This window comes from Schistocerca gregaria, chromosome 3, assembly GCF_023897955.1.
Source record: "Schistocerca gregaria isolate iqSchGreg1 chromosome 3, iqSchGreg1.2, whole genome shotgun sequence".
NCBI classification, from domain to species: domain Eukaryota; kingdom Metazoa; phylum Arthropoda; class Insecta; order Orthoptera; family Acrididae; genus Schistocerca; species Schistocerca gregaria.
Window position 1 is genome coordinate 413654474 of NC_064922.1, and position 18095 is coordinate 413672568.

General features: G+C 37.2%; 1 protein-coding gene across 8 annotated transcripts in view; it reads right to left on the reverse strand.

Annotated features, from left to right (window-relative positions):
- The window catches only part of LOC126353879 (cyclic GMP-AMP synthase-like receptor), a 324472-nt gene that overhangs the window by 248686 nt on the left and 57691 nt on the right, over positions 1-18095 (reverse strand). For all 8 annotated transcript variants that reach the window (XM_050003074.1, XM_050003077.1, XM_050003079.1 and 5 more), the window contains one exon: positions 13102-13269. In XM_050003074.1, coding sequence (XP_049859031.1) covers positions 13102-13269 — 168 coding nt within the window. The remainder of the gene's footprint in view (positions 1-13101; positions 13270-18095) is intronic.

Sequence of the window (18095 nt, forward strand, 5' to 3'; positions counted from 1 at the left end):
TCGTAATTCTGTGTGTGTGTTTGTGTGTTTTGTTCATGTGCCTATATATATATATATATATATATATATATATATATATATATATATATGATGATGATGATGTAAATAAAATAGAAAGAAACTTCCACATGGGAAAAATATATTAAAAACAAAGATTCCAAGACTTACCAAGCGGGAAAGCGCCGGCAGACAGGCACATGAACAAAACACACAAACACACACACAGAATTACTAGCTTTTGCAACCGATGGTTGCTTCTTCAGGAAGGAGAGGGAAAGACGAAAGGATGTGGGTTTTAAGGGAGAGGGTAAGGAGTCATTCCAATCCCGGGAGCGGAAAGACTTCCCTTAGGGGAAAAAAAGGACAGGTGTACACTCGCACACACACACACACACATATCCATCTGCACATACACAGACACAAGCAGACATATTTAAAGGCAAAGAGTAAGGGCAGAGATGTAAAAAGGATAGGTATATACTCGCACACACACACACACACACACACACACACACATATCCATCCATACATACACAGACACAAGCAGACATATTTAAAGGCAAAGAGTAAGGGCAGAGATGTAAGTCAAGGTGGAAGTGTGGAGGCAAAGATGTTGTTGAAAGACAGGTGAGGTATGAGTGGTGGCAACTTGAAATTAGCGGAGATTGAGGCCTGGTGGATATCGAGAAGAGAGGATATACTGAAGGGCAAGTTCCCATCTCCGGAGTTCGGATAGGTTGGTGTTGGTAGGAAGTATGCAGATAACTCGGACAGTGTAACACTGTGCCAAGACATGCTGGCCGTGCACCAAGCCATGTTTACCCACAGGGTGATCCTCATTACCAACAAACACTGTCTGCATGTGTCCATTCATGCGTTTTTAACAGACAAGAAACACTGCATTAAATAACCACAGAAATCAATGTAAGACATATAACAAACATATTCATTGAAACAGTGTGGTGAAATTTGGCATTAATGGGCTATGGCAACAGATGAACAGTGCAAGTGCCTTTGCTAACAGTGTGACATCACCTGCAGCATCTCTGCTGGGCTCATGACTATATTGGTTGGGCCATAGATGATTGGAAAACAGTGGAAGTCCTGATTTCAGATGGTAAGAGCTGATGGTAGGGTCTGAGTGTGATGTAGATCCCATAAAGCCATGGACCCAAGTTGTCACCAAGGCACTGTGCAAACTGGTGGTGGTTCCATAAGGGCGTGGGCTGTGTTTACGTGGAATGGACTGGGTCCTCTGGTAAAACTGAACTGACGATTGAGTAGAAATGGTTATGTTCAGCTAGGTGGAGGCTACTTGCAGCCATTCAAGAACTTCATACTCCCAAACAATGATGGAATTTTTATGGATGACAATGTGCCATGCCGCCAGACCACAATTGTTTGCAGTTGGTTTAAAGAACATTCTGGACAATTTGTGACCTAGATTGCCCAACATGAAACCCATTTAACATTTATGGGACATAATCGATAGATCAGTTTGTGCACAAAATCCTGCAATGGGATTGCAGTTAAGGATGGCTATAGAGGTAGCATGGCTCAGTATTTCTGCAGGGAACTTCCAACACCTTGTGAGTTCATTCCTTGTTGTGTTGTTATACTACACCAGGCAATAGGTGGTCTGACACAATGTTAGGAGGTATCCCGTGACTTTTATCATTTCCATGTACATTGATCACTCAGCATGTGATATGGCTCATGCTGCTTGTTACCATACCAGGCCTGGTAACATCACTAAACATGAATAACATTATTAATCTGTGGTGGACGTTTTACCCGGTCAAGAGAATTGCAGCTAGCAACTCTGATTATTTAAACACTGTGACATTCCACTTCTAATGTGATCTACACTTGATTCAAAACTTAAAGTTCATATTTGAAGTGATTAACTTCTTTTACAAGTATGCATCATTTGGTAACTAATCTTAAAATAGCGGAACACATGTTCAAGTTGAAATCATAGATACCATCCGACTTTTAGTGTTGTCCTCCAGGTGGATCTGGGGTGTCTATCTGTAGATTGCTGGCCTGGATAATTAATAGTGTGAGTATGTCCTTTAGATAATGTAAGTGACACCAGGCTTGCAATTAATTTTTTCAGGTGTTTATAGCTATAAGTTCTCTGGACAGAATAAAACTTAAATTCACAAAATTCTGAAAAAACATGATAAAAATATGAGTTTTAGTAAAACGTGTTTGACCTAATTTTCTGTCAGAATCAACAACTAAGACTGTCTTTACAGTTCCAGCTTTGACAGTTTACCACAATTTCAAAAGTTATGAAGTACTGTAGAAATTGTTAAATAAATTAATTTACGATTACAGTTATTCCGTTTGTGTTATTTTGTGCATATTATTGGATGAAACATACAATCTACAAATTTACACATTGTTTATTTCATCATGAAATAATTTTTTAAAACATTAAAATTGATTTTTACAAGGTGTTTAACAATACAATAAAGTATATGGTTAATGACATTGTTAATTACAGTTTCCTGTTTGTTCCTAACAGTTAGCAGGTTACTGTTCTAGAGTATAATTAAACTGTATGGCATGTTATTAATAGAGCAAGTCAAAATCAAAGAAAATGTGAATATAAGTGTTTGTTTACAACATAATTTCAAACTTGATAGTTTCAATTAAATAAGTTACCAAATTTTAAAATTATTGATATTTTATGCTGCACAATTCATTTATTGAAAGCAATCACTTAACCTACATTTCAAAACATGCAAAATCTGGTATTGAGTAAGCTACTAGAATGTAATATTGCACATTCCATGATGTCAAACTTGGCTCCCCATATTACAATATCCACTGATGTTTTTTATGTGTTATATTGATATTTCAGTACTGGTGCCATAAGTAGGTGTTAATAATGTGGATTATTTTGAGGTGTGTGGCTGCCAGATATTTTCACCAGCAAGACATTACGCATATAAGTTTGCACCACCACAACCTCTCACTATAATTACCACTGTAACAGTCTAAATTGATTGATATATTAACTCTGCTTTGAAGAAAGTTACATTTACTTATTCACTATCAAAGAAGAAAATGTAGTGTCCTGCTCCATGATAAAGAATGCAGTAAAATACTGTACAATCAAAAATAATGTCACCATATGTTCTGAAGTTTGCAGGCTATGGTGTATCCAGGCATCATTTTCGGGATGAATCAATTTAGAAATGAAAGAAACTGCCTCCTTTTCCAGAAGGTATATTATAAAAGCTTTGTTACAAATATATATTGTTGTCTGACATAAACCCAATATGTCCACCCAGAATCATGGACAGTAAGAAACCAACGGTGGAAAAGTGAAAAAAATCAGCTTAAGGAAACAGAAGACAGATAAATGTTCATCATTCTTTTTGTACATATCTTTTTTTTGGTGCAGGCATGTTTACATTGCATCTTTGGCCCACACTGTGTTCCAATACTTATTAAATGACATATACGCCATGGTCAAATCAAAATAAGATCTGTCACAGCATACAAATTTACTTGATAGCTGACCATGTCTTCCGGGTGCTTCACTTGTTTTGTTATGCAGTATATGAACTGGATATTTTGATAATATATAATGAAAGCCAAGTCTGGCTTGAGAGAGGGTGAATTTAGACCTCTGGATTTCTAAGTTACTTTTTAAGGTTTGTATCTCTACTTCGATTTGACATTCTCAGCACCGTAGTATTCATGCCATTTACTATGAGCTGGTGTTTACTACATCTGTTATTTACATCTGACTTCTTATTATTACCACCACTCTCATAACAGTAGGGCAATTATCAGCATCTGTGTAGAATTCTGCATCAATCATTTCTTCTTGACTTCTGGAGTTTCATTCAGACCAATTCCTGTAAGAATTAGTCTGCTTTAGCAGTTTACATGTGGGGGAGTATCTAGCACTGAGTAGATTCGTTTCTGGTTTAATTTTTTTGAATATTTCCCTTACAACCTAGTTTATGTCTATGGAATTCCTCCTCTTCTATTGTAATTTAGGTGTGTGTCATTTCCTGTGAAATTACTCCTTTTGTAGTTGCTAACATCCAATAAACTGATTTTCATAAATTTTGTGCAAAATACTTTTAGTTTTTCATTAGTTAATCAATTTTCTTGGTCTGTACAAGACCAGTGTTGCAGGTTGTACCTGGGCGGCAATGCCATTACAATCAGTGGTGGCTGCTGTGTAAGAGCATGTAAACACCCTAACTTTCAACACCTTGTGGATTTATTGGTTATTTTTCTTTGAATGCTGTTAGACGTAACATAGATGCTGCAATCTGAAAGGTACAGCACTTAAATCGGTTGTGCTACTACTCCTCTAGACTCCATGAAACTAAATCAGGATCATGAGCACACCTTCACTTGTGCATGTTTAGAGCAGCTTTTGTGCATGCACAACTCACATGTCACAATTGCCTTATGGGCCAAATACATACGAATTGGATTAACAATGTGCACAGTTCACAATGTGCACAGCTAGCCCTTGCCACTCAACTAGAAGTTTACATCAATTCCACCAGGTGGTAGCACACTGTGGCAGACTTTTGTCCCTGTTCACTTAGCATAAATCCTGATAGACGATTGCATACTCCTCAGTTACACTAATTCCCTCAGTATACAGTAAAATTAAATTGGACATCAGTATATGTTAAAGTTGTACAGACAGTAAGCCTATTTTGTGGGTTTCTAAATGGGTTACATAATATTAAGTTATGAATTTTATCATACTGTAAACCATTTGAGGTAGTGAGAACTGTAAGGGCCTGAAGCACATCACTGTCAGTTGTGTGATGGTAGCATTTTTTCATGCTTTTGAAATCTGTTGTGCTTATGGTGAGTCAGGTTTATCTGTGCTGTAGGTCCACACTGAATATATGAAAATTCTCGAAAAGCTGTATCAATGGTTCCTCTGGTATTCACTTAAATGTGCAATCGATGGCAGTGTGCTTTAGACTCTTAAGGCTCTCAGCACCTCATTTGTATTCTATTCAAGTGACCGTGTTGGTAGACATTACTACTTGAGTTTAACCATTCCCACAAATGTAAATTGTGTTTGAAATTGGCTGCTTACTGTGCAGGAATCTGCTTTCGTGTGCAGTGTAAACATTAACTATGTTGAATCTGTTTTAAATACTAACAGAAAAGTAAAGCTGTGAGGATGCGCGATGCATTGTACTTGGGTAGCTCAGTCAGTAGAGCACTTGCCCAGGAATGGCATTGGTCCTGAGTTTGAGTCTCGTCTGGCAGACAATTGTAATCTGCCAGGATGTTTCACATCAGCACACACTCCACTGCAGAGTGAAAATCTCTTTCTGGGAATGTAAAAATAAATTATTAGCAAAAGTTATTCACAATGGAACCAGAGTGTCCAAGAATAATTCCTTTGATTGAGAGAATGACAAAACCAAATAAGCATGACTAGAAGTGAACATTTAACAAGAGAAGTGTACAGTTTGCACAAGTTTTTGTGTGGATGTAGCGTAAAAATATTTGATTTCCAGCCCAGAAGAAAAATTTATTAACTAATACATCTGTTATGGATTTTGTACATTTGTCTGAAAAAAATGGAAAATCACAAAAACTACCATTTACACAAAAATGTGAAACAGAGAGCAGCAAAAGCTTATGCGTTATTTTGTTATTGCCCTAAACTGTACTTAATTATGTACAAAACAACAAAATTCAACAAAAACAATACTTTCTTTTGTCAGATAAGTTATGCATTTTATTATTATTATTGTTTCTTTCTTATCTCAGACATTATGTCTGGTCAAAAGTAGAAAGTGACGCAGACCTTGATCAAGTGTGACTTCCTTTTAACTGTATGGTATTATGTTATATTGCATTTAGGAACTTTCGGGTGATTGAACATGTATCAATAATTACAGATTTCTGTAGTTGTTTGTATACTTTTGGATGTAGCTGTATTGCGTTGATGTACTGGTGGATATTGTGTGGTATGACTCCTGTAGTTGATAGTATAATTAGTATAATGTCAACTTTATCCTGATGCCACATATCCTTGACTTCCTCAGCCAGTTGGATGTATTTTTCAATTTTTTCTCCTGTTTTCTTTGGTATATTTGTTGTATTGGGTGTGGATATTTCGATTAGTTGTGTTAATTTCTTCTTTTTATTGGTGAGTATGATGTCAGATTTGTTATGTGGTGTTGTTTTATCTGTTATAATAGTTCTGTTCCAGTATAATTTGTATTCATCATTCTCCAGTATATTTTGTGGTGCATACTTGTATGTGGAAACGTGTTGTTTTATAAGATTATGTTGTAAGGCAAGCTGGTACATTGTCATGTCTTCTCGGGTATTCTGTATTTGCTAGTATTGTACATCCGCTTGTGATGTGATCTACTGTTTCTATTTGTTGTTTGCAAAGTCTGCATTTATCTGTTGTGGTATTGGGATCTTTAATAATATGCTTGCTGTAATATCTGGTGTTTATTGTTTGATCCTGTATTGCAATCATGAATCCTTCCGTCTCACTGTATATATTGCCTTTTCTTAGCCATGTGTTGGATGCGTTTTGATCGATGTGTGGCTGTATTAGATGATACGGGTGCTTGCCATGTAGTGTTTTCTGTTTCCAATTTACTTTCTTCGTATCTGTTGATGTTATGTGATCTAAAGGGTTGTAGAAGTGGTTATGAAATTGCAGTGGTGTAGCCGATGTATTTATATGAGTGATTGCTTTGTGTATTTTGCTAGTTTCTGCTCGTTCTAGAAAGAATTTTCTTAAATTGTCTACCTGTCCATAATGTAGATAAAATAGAAAGAAACTTCAAATTTGTTTTTAATATGTCCATAATGTAGGTTTTTTATGTCGATAAATCCCCTTCGTCCTTCCTTTCTGCTTAATGTGAATCTTTCTGTTGCTGAATGTATGTGATGTATTCTATATTTGTGGCATTGTGATCATGTAAGTGTATTGAGTGCTTCTAGGTCTGTGTTACTCCATTTCACTACTCCAAATGAGTAGGTCAATATTGGTATAGCATAAGTATTTATAGCTTTTGTCTTGTTTATTGCTGTCAATTCTGTTTTCAGTATTTTTGTTAGTCTTTGTCTATATTTTTCTTTTAGTTCTTCTTTAATATTTGTATTACCTATTCCTATTTTTTGTCTGTATCCTAGATATTTATAGGCATCTGTTTTTTCCATCGCTTCTATGCAGTCGCTGTGGTTATCCAATATGTAATCTTCTTGTTTAGTGTGTTTTCCCTTGACTATGCTATTTTTCTTACATTTGTCTGTTCCAAAAGCCATATTTATATCATTGCTGAATACTTCTGTTATCTTTAGTAATTGGTTGAGTTGTTGATTTTTTGCTGCCAGTAGTTTTAGATCATCCATGTATAGCAAGTGTCTGATTTTGTGTGGGTATGTTCCAATAATATTGTATCCATAATTTGTATTATTTAGCATGTTCGATAGTGGGTTCAGATCAAGGCAGAACTAGAAAGGACTTAATGAGTCTCCTCGGTATATTCCATACTTAATCTGTATTGGCTGTGATGTGGTATTATTTGAATTTGTTTGGATATTAAGTGTGGTTTTCCAATTTTTCATTACTATGTTTAGGAACTGTATCAATTTAGGACCTACTTTGTATATTTCCAATATTTGTAGTAACCATGAGTGGGGTACACTATCAAAACCTTTTTGGTAATCAATGTATGCGTAGTGTAGCGACCTTTATTTAGTTTTAGCTTGATATGTTACCTCTGCATCTATTATCAGTTGCTCTTTACATCCTCATGCTCCTTTGCAACAGCCTTTTTGTTCTTCATTTATAATTTTGTTCTGTGTTGTATGTGTCATTAATTTCTGTGTAATGACTGAAGTTAATATTTTGTATATTGTTGGTAGGCATGTTATGGGGCGGTATTTAGCTGGGTTTGCTGTGTCTGCTTGATCTTTAGGTTTCATATAAGTTATTCCATGTGTAAGTGTATCAGTGAATGTGTATGGGTCTGCAATGTAACTGTTAAATAATTTAGTTAGATGTGAATGTGTTGAGGTGAACTTCTTTAGCCAGAAATTTGCTATTTTATCTTTTCCAGGGGCTTTCCAATTGTGAGTAGAATTAATTGCTTTGGTGACTTCATGTTGCAAAATTATCACTTCAGGCATTTGTGGTATCATCCTGTATGTGTCTGTTTCTGCTTCTATCCACCATGCATGCCTGTTATGTTGTACCGGGTTTGACCATATGCTGCTCCAGAAGTGTTCCATATCTGTTATGTTTGGTGGATTGTCTATTTTAATGTGTGTGTTATCTATTGTCTGGTAGAATTTCTTTTGGTTTGTGTTGATTGTTTGGTTTTGTTTCCTTCTATTTTCCCTTTTTTTGTATCTTCTAAGTCGTTTGGCCAATGCTTGTAATTTCTGATTCTTTTCATCTAATTGCTATATCACTTCTTGTTGTGAGATTTTACCTAACCTTTTTCATTTTTTCCCTGACATTTGATGTCTTATAAATTGTGTTAGCTGTCCAATGTCTTTTCTCAGTTTTTCTATTCTGATCTGTAGCCTGTGTTGCCATGCTTGTTTTGTGGGTTTCTTCTGTGTGTTGGTTGGTTCTGATCTCTGCCTGGTGTGTATATTTAGAGTAGTGAGTGCTCCTATATAAACCAGTAGTTGTAACTCTTCCATAGTTGTGTTTTCATTTATTTTGTTGTGTATGATCGTATTGATAGTTTTTATTGTTGTTTCGACTTGTGGGTTATTTGGCAGTCTATGCAAAATTGGTCTAATGTCTGTATTTGTGTCTTTGTGTTCTATATATGTCAGCTGAAATTTTTCTTCTATATCTAACATGTGTGTCACTTCGTGTTCTATTTGTACTTGTTCTGGTGGCAGTCTTAAGATTTCATTTTCCTCTGATTGTTTAATTGATGCACATTGTTCTTTGTTTGTTTGCTCTGGGATGTGTGAGTCCATCACTGTATTTTCTTCTTCTTCTGATTGCACATTATTTTGTTCCAGTATTTGTTGTACTTGTTGTTTGATGTTTCCTAATTCTGACTGGGGTATCCTGTTATTTTTGATTATTTAAAAATTTTAATTCTGGGTATCTGGTAATAAATGTTGTGTATACTTGTGATCTGTATCCAGTTGTGTTGGTTCCTAGGTTTGTTGCTTGGTAATAACAGAACACGAGGTGTCGATTAACTTCATCTGACCATCTTATCCTCTGTCTTTCTTTTCCTTCTAGGGTGGTTGCAGGAAGCATATCCTGCAAAACACATCTATTTGGATTTAAATCATTTTCCAGTTGGCTGGCAGTGTCATTACCATTGTGGGCAGGCATAGGGTTCAAGCATCGTCCCCGACCATGACGGCGCTTGCCTGAGGCTTCTTTAGTTGTGTCCTGAACCAACTAATCACACTAAAAGGGGGGTTAGCCCTATTAGTGGTTTGTTCTTTTCGTCACCTTTTACGACTGGCAGAACATACCAACATACCGGAGGCCTATTCTTTTCCCGGGCCTCCACAGGGATTATTATTATAATTATTAATGTTGTTATTATTATTGGCAGCGGCTTTAGTTTCATAAACTTATTTATAAGCATAATTGTTATACAGCAGTTGCTATTAATTTCGAACTCCCAAATTTATCTGAATCAAAAAAACTTGTTAACACCGAGAATGGACACTCAGAAGCCACCAATGATTACAATCTTCAATACATTTAAAATTTGCATCAGTGTGGAACATTTCTAAGGAAAGCCAATTACTTTGTTTTTGTAGATGTTGTTTGCACCTCCCATTGAAACAAGGCAGCCATTTTTTGTGACATTTGAACATTCATTGTTTATAGATAATTATTGTTGCATTTAGTTCCAGGTTTTACTTCACTGTAAACACTTTTATTGTTCTTGGTACACATTTACGTGTTTATAAACACATAAGCAGTAGAAGTCATATGTATGTGAGGTCTGCTTGCTCAAGTGAATGAATGTGTGTGTGTTTCCTTTTCTGAAGAAGCCTTTGGTCAAAAGCTAATTTGTTTGTTGTCATTCCTGTCTGCAGCTCACTGTTTCATCTTTATGATGAGTAGCAACCTATTTTTTTCCCTATACTGTTGATATTTCAACCTTGAGTTTCTATGATTTGTTATGGGCTACCATGGTTGTCTTGTGCTTGAAGAAAATGAATGAAAAACTTTAATGCAAATGGTATCAAGTTATTAGAAACAAAAACACTTGAACCATTAATCATACATCAAAGACAAGTATTAACTATATATGTAAAATTTTCTATTATTTCTTTATTACTGATGACTTCATCTCTGTTGTGTGGTGTTAAGATATGGTTTTTTAACCATTTATGTTCACCATATAAATATTTTTTGTATATTTTGAACAGAGTAGGAACATTCATGTAGCCATTATTCAAATTTCCAACAAGCAGGAAATAATTTACAAACTTCAGCTAAATTTGTGAGTTTAATAACTTCACTGCAAATGATGATTGTATAATAGCATTCATAATGGATACTTCATTTATGTGAGAAGTAATTTCATGCCCTTAACTGTTAGCAAGAATAATATGTTTTCTGCGTGCTTCTGATTACTGGGAGCATTGACACCACAACTGAGAGCATTCACAGTATCAAGTTCCATGTTTTTACACAGTAACATAGATGATCCATGAGGGAAAACAATGAATCACTATTTGTGTACTGAACTGCCTATCTTTTGTAAATGTGATGACATACTAAATGATACAGAGGGTCCAAAATCAATTACAACAGAACAGAATAGACCAACAACACTTATTCTTGTAGAAATGGATCACTCTTGGTGAGATGTAAGAATATCTACATACACACGACACTTTGGATAAGGTGACAGCATCAGTCATTGGTACGTTTGACAGTCTCTCCCATTTATAGTACAGCAGATCAAACAGATAATTACTTTTCAAATAATTTACCTATTCCTTACACAACCTTTTTACACTCACACCCATACATTCAAATCATATTGTTATTGTTAGTTGTACACGGGTATTTCAAGTGAAAAATGAATTCTGACCTCTGCTGAATAACAACACAATAGTTTATTTAAGGTAACTGAAAAAATAACACTTCTTTCTCAATAGACCAGGTTTGCTGTTGATTTATAGCACTTTAGTCACTGTTCACAATTAGTACAGTTTCTGACAGATGCTCCACTTTATTAATGTATACCTTGATTGTGAATAAAATTTCTTCTTTGTGATGGGATCTGCAGAAAATTATGAATGAATTACTTTTTTCAACACGTTTTTGTGATTACACATACAGATATAATCTGTAGTGGTGGTCAGGATGTATGGTGTGATTAGGTACACCCCCTCCCCCTTACAGGTTTCAGTGAAGGTGCAAGTTGATAGAGATTCATTGAGCCAGTAGGATGTCCAATAATAAATCATAGAAGACACATTAACTGCTTATTTATTCCCCGAGATACAGCAGCTGTGTTGTTGCAGGCAGTTTCCAGGATCAGACACCATCCCTGGAGTGCAGAAAGGGGGCTAAACTCAGCATGTGGTCTTGATGACTCAGCTAACACACAGCACTGAGCAGTCCCCAACAGGGCAGAGTCATTCTGTCATCACTCCGGTAGGTGACAATGTACAACATCAGAGTGCATCCAGAGCAGTAGGCAACTGTGTTGATCTCTGCAGAAGTTGGCTGCATTGGGAAGTACCAATGTGCTGCTCTTTGCAGCAAACACTTGAACATAAAGGGATGAACTGAGGACTCCATTGTATGCAGCAGTGACCATGGCCTGCAGGGCAGAATGTGCCCACATAAAGCAAGCCAGCAGCAGTAGCGTTTTGCCACACAGGAGAAATGGTGGCTCAGTGCTTACTCAGGCCCTGGTGGGAAACTTGGGCCACAATGTAAGCATCCTGCATTTGACAGAAGTCAACCAGCAGCTGGCCTACCAGCTGGAAGGCACAAGCTCAGTTTCTGGTGGCATCTGGACTTCGGCATCTCATAGTTTTGCAGCTAGTGAAAGCAGAGACGGAATAACACACTTCAGTTCAATGGCTGGCTTTTACTACCTCTTGTAGAAGGTTGCAGGTCAAAGCAGACACTACATAGCTGAAATGGTCAGTATTACAGTGGCTCATCCCAGCCCTTTATTGATAGGACATCATTCCACATCAAATAAACCACAGTACAGCTGCAGCACAAGGCTTGGGCATGTGATAATCAAGTCACTACTGCTACAGTCTGGCTTCCATATTTTCATTGCATCAGCGTGTTACATTGCATCAGCGTGTTACATCAGGGCTGAAATATATAATTCTTGTTAAAGAATACATAGCCATCTCCTATCTGCCTCGCTTCTCTAAGCTTCTTGTCTCAAGCCTGCAGTGACATTTTGTATTAACTAGATTATGGCTTTCAATGCCCCAAGAACAGTGGCCCAGTAGTGCAACAAATCAAGGCATCAAAGAAACTTGTTTCATAAATTTATGAGATTATAAGTCTGTGGAATTTTTTTTGGTCCAGATAATCACTAAAGAGTTCATTACAAAAACACTGTATTTCAACAATCAACTGTTATTATTAAAAGGCAGGAAATGGAAAGGAATAAAAATTAAAATTTAGTTTTCCTGACATTGAACTCATTAGAGAAGCACTAGACAAGTTGGAGTAGGAAATGAAGTAATTTGTTGTTGCTACATTTTGAAAGCATTACTCCAAGACAGGAATCTGAATCATGTTCTTCACAAAAATGAACTTCATTCACCATGTTGTCCAATGACAGAAGTGTGCCACAATTTCACAAAACTGACCAAGACTGCATTTTCATGTACATAGTGCACTCTGGTGAGCTCATGGAGACTTTTACTTTCAGTATCAGAACAGCTCTAGACGACACAATTGCTAATCTGATTCCTGTATGAAATGGACTTTTTCCACACAATGCTCTCCTAGTGATGATTAATATAATAGTTCTCTTTAGTTTGCACACATTGTTGATGTAGATACTCATATATATTAGCATGTTAATAGGTTTGAACCTATATTATCTGTTGTTCATGTGTCCCACTTACCTGCAACTCACCAATCCATGATGGAAGCCACAATTCAAAATCAATATCAAATTCATCAGGAATGTCAATTTTCAAGTTTTCATAAAAACTTCCAACATACTGTTTCTGTCGAAAAAGTTCAAAAAAAGTTGGATTTTTTTTCATTTCATGTTCCAGCAAAAGCAAAACCTGCAAAGAAGGGGCTTTATTAAACTCTCAGTTTAGCTTTGGGAAGCAATGGATTTTGCATCAAGATATTATAAGATATGACAGATACTTTTTTATTTGCTCACAAATAGCTGTTGTCATTTCACATCACACTATTACATTATATCCCTGGGATACAATAATTTACTACAAAACTGAATTTATCCTTCAACTATTTCCATAATCTTTGGCATTTTGTCACCAAGGCTAAGGTATTTAAATTTAATGATGTTTTCAGGAGATGGACAAAGGACACCTGGTAATTTTTCCATTCCTTTACTCCTCTACAAACAGTATCAGATGTTCAAAATGAATATTGTGGTTTTGTAGCATTTATTCCATTAGAGTTATAAGTAATACATAAATTGAAAGAATGACTCAATTTTAGTTTTGTCTGTATACCTGTTACAAGCTCAAAAGTCTACAGATTATGGCTTATGTGGCAACTTCGCAAACAAAATGTTGCTACATGATAATGAATATTTCCTGGATTGTGTTGTCTTCAGTGATAAATAGGCATTTCACCTAAGTGGAATAGAAACAAACATAACATGCCCATCTGTGGGTCAGCAAACCCCAATGAGATGGTACAGTTGCAATGAGACTCCCCTATTCCGAATGTTTTTATGCTGTATTCTAGCAGGAGGTTTATGGGCCTCTCTTTTTCGCTGAAGCAACTGTAGCTGGTGTTTTTATCTTGATGCACTAGAACTATAGCTCTTCCCTCAACTGGAAGTTAGTTATTTAGTTAGTTAGTCAGTTAGAAGCTGAACCACAGAACTTTATCCGGCTGCAAGATGACGTGCTGCCTAACTGGCATAAATCAGAATTTGATTGGTCAAATGGCATTGTATCTGACCACTGGATCTGCCAAAAGGGGCCAGATGTTTTGCATGACCTCTATATTCACACAGTCTGGCACCATGTGATTTTTACCTTTGGTCGTTCATAAAGGATCATGTGTATATGCCTCTGCTACCAGCTGATCTACAATGACTTAAGAAACAGGACTGAAGCAGTTGTTGCAACAATTACTCCAGACACACCGATCAAGGTTTGAGCAGAACTCACTTATCAACCTAATGTGTGCCAAGTATTGAATGGTGCTCACTTGTAAGAAAAACTGTTTGAGGCACTCTTTCAGTTGAAGTATAATTTATAATTTTATGTTGACTGTATTAAATCTACAAAGCCTTAACACCACAGTATTCATTTTGAAAGACACATTTTTAAATTCATCGTTGTTCCACTATTTCACATTTATTTTGTGCTGGTGGATCTTTCCCTCCCTTATACAAACCATCAGTGGTCTCATGCATTCTCAGCCAGTTATGACTGGTAAATTCCAGCCTGCCCTCCCCCCTATCTGCTCACTTCTTTGCTTCTTGTGTGTAATCTCCCAATTTAAATTTCTTAATTATTTCTGAGGTACTAATTGTTTTTTGGTGGGTCCCTCCAATATTCCAGACAGCCATCTGCTGCATTCATCGTATCTGCCCTGACACATATTTTTACTGATCACTGCACATCCCTGCAGTATCCTCCAAATGGAGTCAGACAAGCAATATGTGGGCTTTCTCCTTTTACTCTTGCTTGTAAAACTTTCAGAACTATCATTAACACGTGCAGAGACATACTTGACATGAAAAAAGATGTGGGATGCCTCCCAGTATTGTGTCAGACCTTTTGCCCAAATAATGCAGCAACACTGTTTGGTATGGACACAAATCATTGGAAGTCAGCTGCAAAAATACTGAGCCATGGCATCTCTATAGCCACTCATAGTATTTTGTGCACAAACAATTCCTTGATTATGTGCCATAAATGTTCAATGGGATTTAGGGTGTGTGATCTGGCCAAATCATCCACTCAAATTGTCCAGAATGTTCTTCAAACATTCAAAACTTGTTGCCCAGTGAAATTGTATAGTGTCATCTATAAAAATTCCATCATTGTTTGGGAACACACTGTCCACGAATGGCTGAAAGTGGTCTGCAAGTAGTTGAATATAACCATTTCCAGTCAATGATCAGTTCAGCTGGACCAGAGGACCCAATCCAGTCCGTGTAAACACAGACCACACCATTATGTAGCCACCAACAGCTTTCACAGTGCCTTGTTGACAACTCGGGTCCATGGCTTCATGGAGTCTGCACCACACTTGAACCATACCATCAGCTCTTATCAACTGACCAGGCCACCATTTACCAATTGTCTCAGGTTCAGCCAATATGTTCACAAGTGCAGGAGAGCTGCTAAAGGAAATGTTGTGCTGTTGGCAAAGGTACTTCCATATGTTGTCTGCTTCCATTGGCCACTAACGGCAAATTTTGCAGCACTGTCCTAATGAATATATTTGTCACATGTCCCACATTGATTTTTGCAGTTAGTTCATGCATTTTTACTTGTCCGTTAGCACTATAACTCTACATAAATGCTGCTGATCTCAGGCATTAAGTGGAAGCTGTTGGCTACTGCATTCTCCATGATGAGAGGAAATGCCTGAAATTTGCTATTCTTGCCACGCTCTTGCCACTCTGGATCTCAAAATATTTAATTTCCTATTGCGTTCTGGAATGGAATGACTCATGCACGTAGCTCCAGCTACCATTCTGCATTACCTTCATATTCCCATAATATTAGAAACCTTTTCAGATGAATCACCTGAGTACAAACTGTAGCTCCACCAATGCACGGCCGTTTTACACCTCAAGTAAATAATACTGTCTGTCATCCTCTGTATTTTTGTATATTGCATTCACATGACATTTGTCATCTCTGTGTATATGTCTTGTTTACTCCCTTACTTTATGAAGTTCCAAATGTAGTTACCCAGCACTCATTGTTATGCCCTAGGCCATTTCTATGCATATAGTTTCTGATAACTTCTAGATTTTTCTGAATAATCTCACAGTCATTTCAGTTTTTCACTTTCCTGTAAACAACTACTGGTAAGTCATCAGCAAATAGTCTTAACTCTGAGTTCGTCCCTTCTTCAACACCACTGACATAAATTAGAATCACATGGCCCTAATTTACTACCTTGTGGTACATCTCTCTCTATCATCACTAGCTTTCATGGGAACTCTCCCAGTTTTTCTGCGCTGCAGATGTTCTGTGGCCCAACATATTACTCTTTCATCAAGATCCAATCCTTGCAGGGATTTTTTGCAGTATCATGTGATTGACCCTATCAAAAGTTTTGAATAAATCAGTGACTATACAGTCAAGTTACCCTCTCCAGTCAATCACTTCTGATGTTACCTGCTGAAAATGAGCTAACTGTAACCAGCATGAAAAGCCAGCTCTGAATCCATGCTGGCTCCTACACCACCACATAACTTCCTGCAAACAGTCTCAGGCATATTTATTGATAATCCCTTCAAATGCACTGCCCGACAACAAAATCACCCAGGAAGGAAGGTAGAAATTAAACGAAACTTTGTGGGCTGAATTGGTATGTGATGTTACTTCAGTGATCACAGAATCAAACTAATTTACAAAGAAGATGGCAATGTGAGGTCACTTACCAGTATGACACTGCACCCCTGTTACCCTTGATGGATGCACTGACTCAGTTGGGAGGAGTGTCATAAAGCCAATGTATATTCTCCTGAGTCAAGCTAGCCCAAAACTGTAGGGATAGCACAGAAATGCAATTCATCACAGTACACAATGTGATGACATTCATAAGCAGCACTTGCTTGCCAGTTGTGACAACACTTCAATGACAGCCTTCTCACATGACAGTGATACTCTCATCTGTCTGCTGCTAGTCTTTGACCAGTGTTGCAGGATGACACAGAATGTTGCAGGGAATCCATTACTTCTTCTCGTATGGCAGACACACATGTGAAGAGGTTACAGTATGTTTGGTATGGAATATGGAAAGCCTACACTGTGGTGGCAAGACATGGTTGACCAGAATCTTGATGATGAATATGCCTGCCCTCAGATTCCCACATCATCCAACATTTGGCCAGTGTCACACCTGAATGCCCACAAATCTGGATATTGCATGAGTTGACCAGCCAGCCAAATGGAGACTGTCAGGTGCTGATAAAGCTGTCTCACATGCATATGTGGCACCCCCATGTCTTTCACAGTGACCACTCAGCATCTACCACTGTTCAGATGTTCACATTCCTTGTGTACCATAACAGGCTTGATAACAACACAAAACATGAACAACAGTAATGTACTCTGGTGGCTATTCTACCTGTCACAGTGAATTGTAACTATAATCATTTACATACATGCCAATGATGTGTGCATATATGAAGCTACACTTACATCTAGCCTCGTCTTTTGGGTGATTCACTTTTTTGTCAGGCATTGTATTCTGTTTAGAATAAAGGTAAGATTAATGGGTGTGTAGGTTTTACTGTTGTCCCTTGCTCCTTTTCCCTTGTATATAGGTATTATTACTTCTTTCCATTCACCTGGGAAAAAATATTGTTTACAACAGATGTCACTTAGGAATCTTAGGTAAGGCACAATACTGAAATCCATATATTCTCTTCACCAATACTACCGTCTTTCATTCTGTTTCTTTCACAGCTACATATATTTCCCTGTTATCAAATGTAAACCCATTGATGACAACCCCATCATTTCCATTTGCTTCTACCATGTCCTTCCCTACCCAAACCCACTATACTACTGTATTCCTGAGTAAAAAAGTTCTGCTTTTACTGCATCCTTTGACAGTAGCTGGACACTGATTGAATGTCTGAAACTGTCCTTTGTGACCCTTATGGCTCCTTATATACCCAAACATGCTTCTCCACCTCTCCTGGTAACCTTGC